The sequence below is a fragment of the Hipposideros armiger genome, unplaced genomic scaffold (assembly GCF_001890085.2).
Source record: "Hipposideros armiger isolate ML-2016 unplaced genomic scaffold, ASM189008v1 scaffold_44, whole genome shotgun sequence".
Taxonomy (NCBI): Eukaryota; Metazoa; Chordata; class Mammalia; order Chiroptera; family Hipposideridae; genus Hipposideros; species Hipposideros armiger.
In genome coordinates, this window is record NW_017731394.1 from 2085790 (window position 1) to 2095451 (window position 9662).

At 46.5% G+C, this 9662-nt stretch overlaps 1 protein-coding gene across 2 annotated transcripts in view; it reads right to left on the reverse strand.

Annotated features, from left to right (window-relative positions):
• The window catches only part of LMO2 (LIM domain only 2), a 23748-nt gene extending 15918 nt beyond the window's left edge, over positions 1-7830 (reverse strand). The window contains exons 1-2 of one of the 2 annotated variants that reach the window (XM_019639421.1): positions 7674-7830; positions 6684-6909 (exon numbers count right to left, since the gene is read on the reverse strand). In XM_019639421.1, coding sequence (XP_019494966.1) covers positions 6684-6724 — 41 coding nt within the window. In that variant the 5' untranslated portion in view covers positions 6725-6909; positions 7674-7830. Of the gene's footprint in view, positions 1-6683; positions 6910-7034; positions 7320-7673 lie in introns of those variants that run through there. The other variant, XM_019639422.1, reaches the window with a different exon arrangement.
• Positions 7831-9662: the final 1832 nt, after the last annotated feature.

Sequence of the window (9662 nt, forward strand, 5' to 3'; positions counted from 1 at the left end):
AAAAAAAGGTTATCTGAAATGAAACATAAAAGGTGCTTGGAAACGAGGCTGGCACATAGTAAGCTTCTGTGGAAGAGTATTTCAGCTCTAAAATATATGAACACCCATTGATAGTTCATACCCCCTTTGATGGACAAGACAAATGAGACATAGAGTTAACAGCCCCTTCTTCTATCTCTGCCACCATCAAACCCTCCCTCATCAATCCCTTGGGTACTGGACCTTGAACTTATTTGCTTCTCCGAGTTCAAGGGAGAGTCAAAGCTGGGTGAGCCGACTCACTGAGCTGTCTTTGTGTTCTTTGTTCATGCAAGCCATCTCTCCTTTTTAGCTACTCAGAGGCAGCCCCACCTGAGTGCCTGGGACCAGGGAATAAATAGCACATTCGAAATTCGAGCTCTTTCCTCTGTCCCAGAAGGCCTCATACTACAATATCTGATCCCTACTACTCTTCTCCATCACAACTCTGTCACTCTCTCTGCTTGAACCGCACCGCCCTATTTTCTATTTCTGAAAACAAATCAAGACGATTCCTATTGTGTGTGTGTGTGTGGGGGGCTTAGGGGGGAGTGGTTGTACTCACTCTTCCCTGTGCCTGAGATGCTCTCCCTCTATGTCATCTTATGGCTCCCATGTACTTCATGCAGTTCTCTGTTCAAATGTTTTATCCTCGTAAGAGCCTTTAAAAATCCCCCTCTCCTGCTTTATTTTTCTTCCTACTACCTCCATTACTTCTGTTTTATTACACATGCATTCGTTGTTGATTTTTGGTGTTTTGTTTTGGTCTTTCTTCCTGGCTAGAATGTAAACTCCATGAACACAAAAATTCTTTATGACTTGTTCTCAGTTGCATCTTTAGCACCTAGAGTGTGTCTAGCATGCAGTAGGTTCCTTGAGAAATAGTCATTGAATGAATAAATGTACAAATGGCAGCCCTGTTCCCCTTGGCCAAAGCACTGTGCCTCCACTGTGTTCTCTGGGTAAATGTTGTGAGGAACTTGAAGATCCCTTGTCTTTCTTGAGCATCACTTTTGGGAGATGATAAGGGCCCAGATGCCATACAGATTTGGGCCCCAGAGTTTGGCTTGGGAAAACAATTAGGCTCTTGACTTCTAGGAACATTGAGGTACAGGGGGTGTGAAGAAGCAGTGAGGTCACTCTTTGAAGCTTGATTCTCTACTGCAAGGTCCCCATGCCCACAAGGAGACATGGCTACACAGTGAACCGATGTGTAGAACGCAGTCAATCATAGAGGTAAAGATACAGGCTTTGGAGAGAGATAGACTTATGTTTTAGTCCTGGCTCTTTTGGCTACGTGGTTTTAGGCATGATTTGACCACTCTGAGCTTCAGTTTTGTCACGTGTAAAATGGAGATAATTATATCTTCATCACAGGGTTGTAGGAATAAAATGAGATCATGAATGTCAAGTGCTTAGCACAGTGCTCAATGGATGGCAGTTATTATTAGAAATAATTAAGCAGAGAACCTCAGAGGAGGATAGTCAACCAGGGCAGGCCTTTGTTGGCTGGACAGAGGTGGATACTGGAGTTCTGCCACAATGGAGGCTCAGGCCAAGCAGGGTGGGCTCGGCCTCCTTGCCTGGGGAAGGCGGGGTAGGGTTACAGACACCTGGCCTCAGCTCTAAGGAGATGGAATCAGCAGCCTGTCCTGGCCTCTGGCTCTTCAGGGTTGGGGGTCTCTGGTCTACGACACTGTACTCCAGGCAGGCCTTCCATTGGAGGAAGGGGCCGGGCTGCTTCTGTGGAAGCTGTGTTTTCCAGCACTCGTGTCCTAGCGGAATGTATTGAGCTTGGCGGGGAAGGCGATTCTGACCCTCGTAATGACGCTTGCTTTCCTAAGCTTCAAATCTCAGCGGGAATCTCATCTTATCTATGATGCTCCCTAGAAATACCCATTGCTCAGGGAGGTGCCCTTCAGCAAAAACCAGGGAAAGAGCTGCAAGCTTGTCTCTGCTTCCCTTCAGCTGCCCTTCATTTATCTTAATGCCAAAGCGAACCTATCTGGAATACTGTTTTCTGCACTGTCACCACCCTGCTCAAGAATTTGCAATAGTTCCCTATTGCCTGTAATAAGTTGCTTAACTTTTAGGACCTCAGTGTCCTCATTTTTATAGGTGGGCTGGAAGGTTAGAGCTGCAGCTGTGTGTGTGTGATCCTGTCCTTCTGGCAGATCAAGACCAAATGCCCATGTTTCCATTAAAGGCGCCCTGTGATCCTGCCTTCTATATGGATTCAAGTTTGTATCCCACACCCTTAGAGCCTGAGCCTTGCCGTTCAGCCAGGCTGCACCTTCTTGAGCTCAAACACCCTGCGTGTGCCCGTTTCTATGCAATGTCTTATCCTGCTCTCAATATCTGGATGGCTGCACTGTCTGTGTTTCAAAACGTTGGTACTACATTAGTAGAGGCTTTGGAGATAAATAAACCTGGTTTCGAGTCTCTGCTTCACAACTTACTATCTGGGTAATTAATCTTAGGCAAATCTCTGTGCTTCAGTGCTTACAATGATAAAATAGAGAGAATGATAAATATAGGGTTAGGAGGCATAACTGAGATAATGTTTGCAGCAGGCAGAGCACAGTGCCTGGCACATATTAAGTGCTCAGTAAGTAGCAATCATTTCTGCAGTTAGTACAAAATCCTCCCTAGTCCTCTCTGCCTCTTCCAATTGTGTCTATCAACCTGGNTCCTGGATATGTAATGTACAGTCTGGTGACTATAGTTAACAATGCTATATTGCATATTTGAAAGTTGCTAAGAGAGTAGATCTTAAAAGTCCTCATCACAAGAAAAAAAATTGTAACTATGTATAGTGACAGATGTTAATTAGACTTATTGTGGAAATCATTTCACAATATATAAAAATACTCAATCATCATGTTTTACACTTGAAACTAATATAATGTTGTATGTCAATTATACCTCATAAATAAATAAGTAAACAAACAAACAAAGCAAGCTTGAAATTACATTTAAAGGTGAAATGGGAGTTTCAGATAAGAATTTTCCACCCAAATTACAAAACAATTTCCTGTTTTTTAAAAAGCCAACAGAGTAGGGTCCCTTTACCTTACCTCCTATTGCTGCTCAACAAAACATATAAGCATTTTCCATTTTAATGTTCATTATCTTGGTGACTAGATGATATGTTTGCATCTGCTTGCTTTGATTAAATCTGATAAGTTGCTACTTTCCTTGCTACAGTTTTGTATGGGCCTCAAGTTAGTTGTTAAAATAAATATATCCTTGGGTTCCAGGAGGTAACCATTGAACGGCCGATTTTGGCACATAAAGTTTCCTTTTAATAATATGCTTCTGTTTTGACCCAAGTGTAAAGAAAGAGCGATTACTGCCTATGACTTTGGGTTAGTTTCTTATCTTTCATAACTCTTTGGGGAGAACTTCCTTAGAGAAGTGAATATTTGAAATGGTATCTTAAGATTTCAATTTCACACACAGTGGTCGGAAGAAATAACTGCCTACCGGTGGGATTTCATTTCTATTCAATGGGCAATTAAATTGCTCAAATTTAAGTTTAACATTTAGAATCAAGTCTCAAAATGTGGTTTTATTGTGAATATTTTAAAGCAATCATGACCTTATTGTATCTTTCCATTTTATGCGGAAGAGGGGCTCAGTAACTATGAGGTGATTCAAACATGTAAAATGGTTTTTGAAGGTTGGGGAGATCTGTGCTTGATTCTTACCCAGTGGAATTGTAATTTAATTCCTGCTTCCCCTCTCTCACCCCTCGCAAATCTTAAATACCCTAAAATTTAGAAAATTTCCAAGTTTTCCTTCCGGAATGTGAATGTCAGAGGAAGACTGAATCGCTCTGTATGATGAATCTGAGCCCAGGTGGAGTACTCCTTTCCTGTTGGCATTTTCTATTCTGTTTGCTTATTACATTTATGATTGTTTTCTAGGGAAGAGCCGTTTCAAGTGACGAAGGCTACATTTCTTTGGACTTCTAATAGAAATAAAAATGCAAATGTCATTGGGAAAATGCCAGGAATGACAATTTTCTTCTTTCATTTCTTTTCCAACCATTAGAAGCCAAGTCACACGATATGCCTGTTAGTTGTGACATTCACATATAAGAACAAAAATAAAGAGTTGTTTTGATATATGGCTTCCGTTCTTGTGAAAAAATTTTAAACTACTCAATTCTCACAGGCACCTGACTCCCAAACTTATTTCAGAACATTTCAGGGCCGGTTGATGGATATGTTAGCACAGAATGTTTGACCTGCTAATAACCTTACTGATTAAAAAAAAAAAAGAGCCCCAAAATATGTAAAAAAAAAAAAATCCATATCAACTGAGTTTAGGAGAATGAGCATAGCTGTCAGACAAACATAGTTCATCTGTTTATTAGCTGTGTAATTTGGGGGAAGCTACTTCATGTCTCTGAACCTCAGTTTCTCTATCTGTCAAATGAAGGTAATCGTAACACTCAGTAGGGCCAGGACTAGGATGAGGCCACTGGGATGCTGGTTCACCTCACGGGAGTGTTGAGAGGACTCAGTAGGACAATGTGTGTAAAAATGATTTGCACAGTGATGGTGCATAGTCAATGCTCGGAAATGATAGCTTTGTTATTACCCCCATCTTTCAGAAGTAATCATCACTGGATCAGGAAGCAACAATCTCTCAGCTAGTCAGTACATCCACCGAAGAACGCTGAGACTGAGGTGCTGTAGAAAGAGCTACAGTGTGCCTAAGACATCAGCTTGGGGAGCCCACAGTTTTCAACCAGAAATGCAGGATTGTGCCCATTTAGGTCCTTGGTAGGCTGCTGACAGCATCATTGCTTCCCTACTACATTGTTTGCTTTCGCCACATCCCTGATTTTATTCATCTGGTTTTCCCTCTTCCAGCAACTCCTAAATCACCTTTTACAACAAAGACAAGAGGCAAAATCAAGTGCTGAAGTAACTGACACAAATGTCACAGTTCTACGCCAAGGTCATAGCAGAGTGAAGCTCATAGAATGTCCTCGTGGAAGAGACTTCAGAAATGGGATTTCCCAGCTTGCTCCCTGGGGCTCTGCAGCGCCTCCCTAGTAGGCTTCACCTGCCTCTGCTTCAACTACAGCAGCTCTGTACTTATTGACCTTGGGCATGTCGCTCGACCTTTCTGGACTTGAGCTTTTGCATTTGTAAAGTAGGCATATTCAGAGTACCTATGTCGTGGAGCTGTTAAAAAGATTCTCTGAGGGCCGGCCAAGTGGTGCATTGGTTAGGAGTTGGCTTGGGATGCCAGCTCTGAGCAGCAGGGCCCCAGTTTGGATCCCACATGAGGGCCAGTGATGCTGCGCCCTCTACAGCTAAGATGGTGAACAACAGCTCGACCTGGAGCTNTTTTTCTCCTGAGAATTTAAGGAAGCTGGGTTTTGTTATAACAAACCTAGCTCCTTCTAGAACTAGAGCGACGTTTATGTATCTCATTGGATCATGGTACTTCCTGTGTTTTATGAGAACATGCTGAGCTTTTATGCTGGTAACTGAGGGTAAAACCCAGGTATATAAACACCACAGAAAGCTGAAACTGGGGTGGGGGTGGGGGGAAACTTCAATCTGGGAAGCACAATTCTTTTAAAGCAGGAAAAGAAAACAAAACAAAACAAATGCCTCTTAAAAGCACAAATGGACAAGTCATTAACCAGCTCCTTTGGTCTGTGTAACAAATCCCTTCAAAGGATTAGATGGGGGACTTCAAAGGAATAAAATTTCTCAAAACCAGACAGCTAATGAATCTTAAAAGGGCATTTGTGCTGACGGGAAAATATCTTAAACAACCCTTTCTCCCCCAGTTAACACCAAGGAATGAGCTGGAGGTAGATCGGTTGGGAATAGGGAAACACTTCAAACCAGTAAGAGACTCAGGAAACAAATGCGGCAAGTGGTCATTAAAGCTCTGGTTCCCTGACTCCAAACCCTTTTAGACTGTTAAAAGCTCTAAGCCTCTGCTCTCCGGAAAAATTCACCTATACACAAAAATGTGCACTAACTTGTGAGGTTCACAGGCACCCATCGGTGGGCCCCGAGAGGACAGGGGACATGCACCCAGATTAACTCCGGATTTAGCTGCTCTAAAAGTCTCTGCAGGCCAAAGCGAGCTCCGAGGTGGACGCCCGCAGCCTTCATCAGCAGGTCTTTGACTGCTGGCGGCTGCTCAACCTGCGGGCCGGGAAGGGGGCTGTTGGACACTCAGGGTGACTCCACTTAGAACGTCCCCCTGTCCAGGACCAAATGGACAAAGAGAAAGGGGACTGAGAAGGAGAGGGGGAAAAGGAGAAGAATCAAGCCCTGAACGCTCTCGGGACGGCACCTCGAAGCCTCCGAGCTCCCCTTGTGTCTGCTCGCGTGTAAACTTTCTGGCCCGCGGCGGCTTTGGGGAGTGTTCCAGGTAGCCCAGAGGGGCCCACAGAGGCGCCGGGTTGACCCCGTCTCCTTGCCGCCTGCCGCTCATCCCCTCTCCCGGTGCCCCCGGAGTCACCCGCAAGCCAGGGGGGAGCCCCCGCGCAAAGCGGAGGGAACCAAGGGCACCCCGCGGGCGCGCACCTGGAGCCTTCGCGCTGGCCACCGGCGCCACCCTGCCGCCCCGGGGCGCGAGGCCGAGGACACGGTGGGTCGCAGGGGCAGGAGCGCCACACTTACTCAGACGGGTCCAAGCTCTTCCTTTCGATGGCCGAGGACATTGGGGAGGGAGGTGGCGTGCCAGGCGGCGGGGGCGCTCCCTTTGTGGCGCGGTACTGGCCGGCTGCCGGGGCTCGGACCCCCTCGGGTGCTCCGGCGCCGCCGCCGCCGCTCCTGCGCCTCCTCTTGCTCCGGCGCTCTGGCGGCGAGCTCGCCCCTCCGCGCTCAAGGACAGTCACCGCGCTCCCTTCAAACGCCAAAGAGAGAGAGCGAATCACCGGGCTGCCGGCGCGCCGAGGCCGAGGCGGGGACCGGGGCGCGCAGCCTGGCCCGGGGCGGCTGCAGCAGCAGCTGGGCTGCTCAGGACTTAACCTTCCATCCCGGTCCCGCCGCCGCCACCCGGTGCAGCTCGGCTCGGCTCGCGCGCTGTCGCCGGCTCCGCGCCGCCCGCAGGGATGGTGCGCGCCCGCCGGGCCGCCCCTCTCCCCTCACACCTTCGGCCCGGGTCGCGGCGCGCAGCTCGCCGCTGAGGGCAGGGAGGGGGCGGCGGCCCGGGGGCGGGGAGGGGACCTTGCCTTTCTCCCCCGGCTCCCTCCTCTCTCGGGAAGGTCTATTTTCGCTCAGCTTCCCTCTGTCTCTGGTTTCATTTCCTTTTTCCTGATCACGATTCAAATACAATAGAAGGAAATCACATTTAAAGAGACAGCTGCCCGCCCCCCCTTTTTTCTTCCTTTTTTTTTTTTTTAAAAAAAAAACGGGGCTCCTGGGGATTTGCAATACAAACAGTAGCAGCAGCAGCAGGACAGACTTGGCTTCTTAAAGGGGCCCGCGCCGGGGACGGGGAGAGTCGCTCCTTGAACACCTCTCCTTGGAGAGGCGGCTGGGTTGTCTCTAAATCATTCTCAGCGTCCCCCCTCTTCGGCGTTTCCCTTTTGGTTAACTAAGACTGAAAGTAACGAGCGGGCCGCTCAGGGAAGAAAGAAAAGACAAGAATGTGAAATAAGCACGTACAGAAATGCAAGCGTTCCGAATGGCTTTCGCGCGCGTCCGGGGTTCGAGGTCCCAGGTCCGCCGACGCGGTGCGCGGGGATGCCCGGGACAGCGCGGCTGTTCTGGCTGCGGGCTTGTGACTGCGTGCGCGCTCTAGAGAGGCGACTGGAACTGTGCGAGCAGGGACCACAAGGGCTGGGTACGCCTGAGCAGTGTCAGGGCAGCTAATCCCGGAGGGAGGGTGATTGGGAGGGTCCAAGCTGGTCTGAGTCTCCTTTCCATCTGCTGGCTGCAGAATTCCCTCCCTCAGCATCTTTCAAAAATCGGACTCCTGCGGTTAAACTGGCCTCCTGTAAAGTGCCACGATTACTCTGCACAGAGAAAGTGCCTTTCCAATGATTATTGGATCAAAAGACTATTTTGCCTTGGGTCAGGGAAAGGGAAAGAAGCCAGGCTTGATTTTGGAGTTCAGGTTTCCCCTCCAACCTCAGGGGGAAATTCTAGGAAGAGGGAGGAATGCAGAAGCGGAGAAGGTGAGGCCAATGGCCTTCTCTCTGTAGAGAAAAACTTTGGGTCCCTGGGCCTCATCAGAGTTCTTGAAAATGATCACATGCAGAAATTATTATTAAAGGCCTATTTGTACATGACACCAGTCACAAATCTTGTAAAGAGGAAACTACCAAGCACTTTCAGAATCCATAGTTGTTTATGAACAGTCTGGACCATGGTGATAGACATTTTATTTTCATTTTAAAGATGGCACTGAAGGCCCTGGATGAGTTCACCCTGAAAGGTGGTATAAGTCAGAAGTAAGTCCCTGGACGCTTAATTTTCCTTGTTCAGAGCCAAATTCTCACTGACTTTTCACAAGTATAACCAGAATTTACTATTGTCTGCATGCTCTTGTCATTTTCTTGTCTCTATGTCCAAAGCCTGGATTCCTACTGGGTATAACTAAAATCCCCCACCCCCGCCCCTTTCTCTCTCTCTGTGTGTGTGTGTGTGTGTGTGTGTGTGTGTGTGTGTGTGTGTGTGTTCAAAGAAAGCCTTAACATCAGCTTTGGGGCCAAGTCAAAGCCTTCAGTATAAAAAGACATTCTCCTGACCAGACCCTTGGTTTTTTTGTTTTTTGTTTTGTTTTTTTAAATCTTTTTTTTAGACCCTCGTTTTTAATTAAAAAAAAAACTTAGAATTTTTAGGCAAGCCTAAATTATGTGATAAACATGTAACCTACCACTCTACAATCAGAAATGAAAATAAACATGTGTTGTGATTTGTAGTTTACCTCCTTTTAACCAGTATGTGTGGTGGTAAAATGCCAGGATTTTGGAATTGGACTGCCTGGGTTTGATTTAGGCTCTTACTTAACAGCTGGCATGGCCAAGGAACGTTACTCAATCTGAGGAGGCAGTATTGGGTTGTGACTCTGGAGTCAGACTGTCTGCCTGCCAACTCACCATTTTCCACCTGTGTGAACCTGGGCTAACAGCAGGAATTGAAACTCTCGTTTTCCTCATCTGTAAAATGGGGATGCGAGACCTACTGCATCAGTTGTTGTGAGGATTAAATGAGTGAACGCATGCAAAGCGTGGCACATAGACTTTGTGGGGTAGGCGTAATAATAGATATGAGTAAATGTATGGAAAGCACTTGGCATATATTAAATGCTCATAACTGGCAGCTGCTCTGTTATAGCAAAAGACTATATATCTCACTGGGAGATTTTAAAAAGAGCTTGAATCCAGCGATTTCCACCTATGGTTATTTAGCTGAAGAAAACAAAAACACTAAGTCAAAAAGATATATGCACCCCCGTGTTCACTGCAGCCTTATTTACAATAGCCAAGATATGGAAACAACCTAAGTGCCCATCAATGGATGAATGGATAAAGAAAGTGTTATATGTATATAAAATGGATTATTAGCCATAAAAAAGAATAAAATCTTGTTATTTGTGACAACATGCATGGACATAGGGGGCATTATGCTGAGTGAAATAAGCCAGACAGA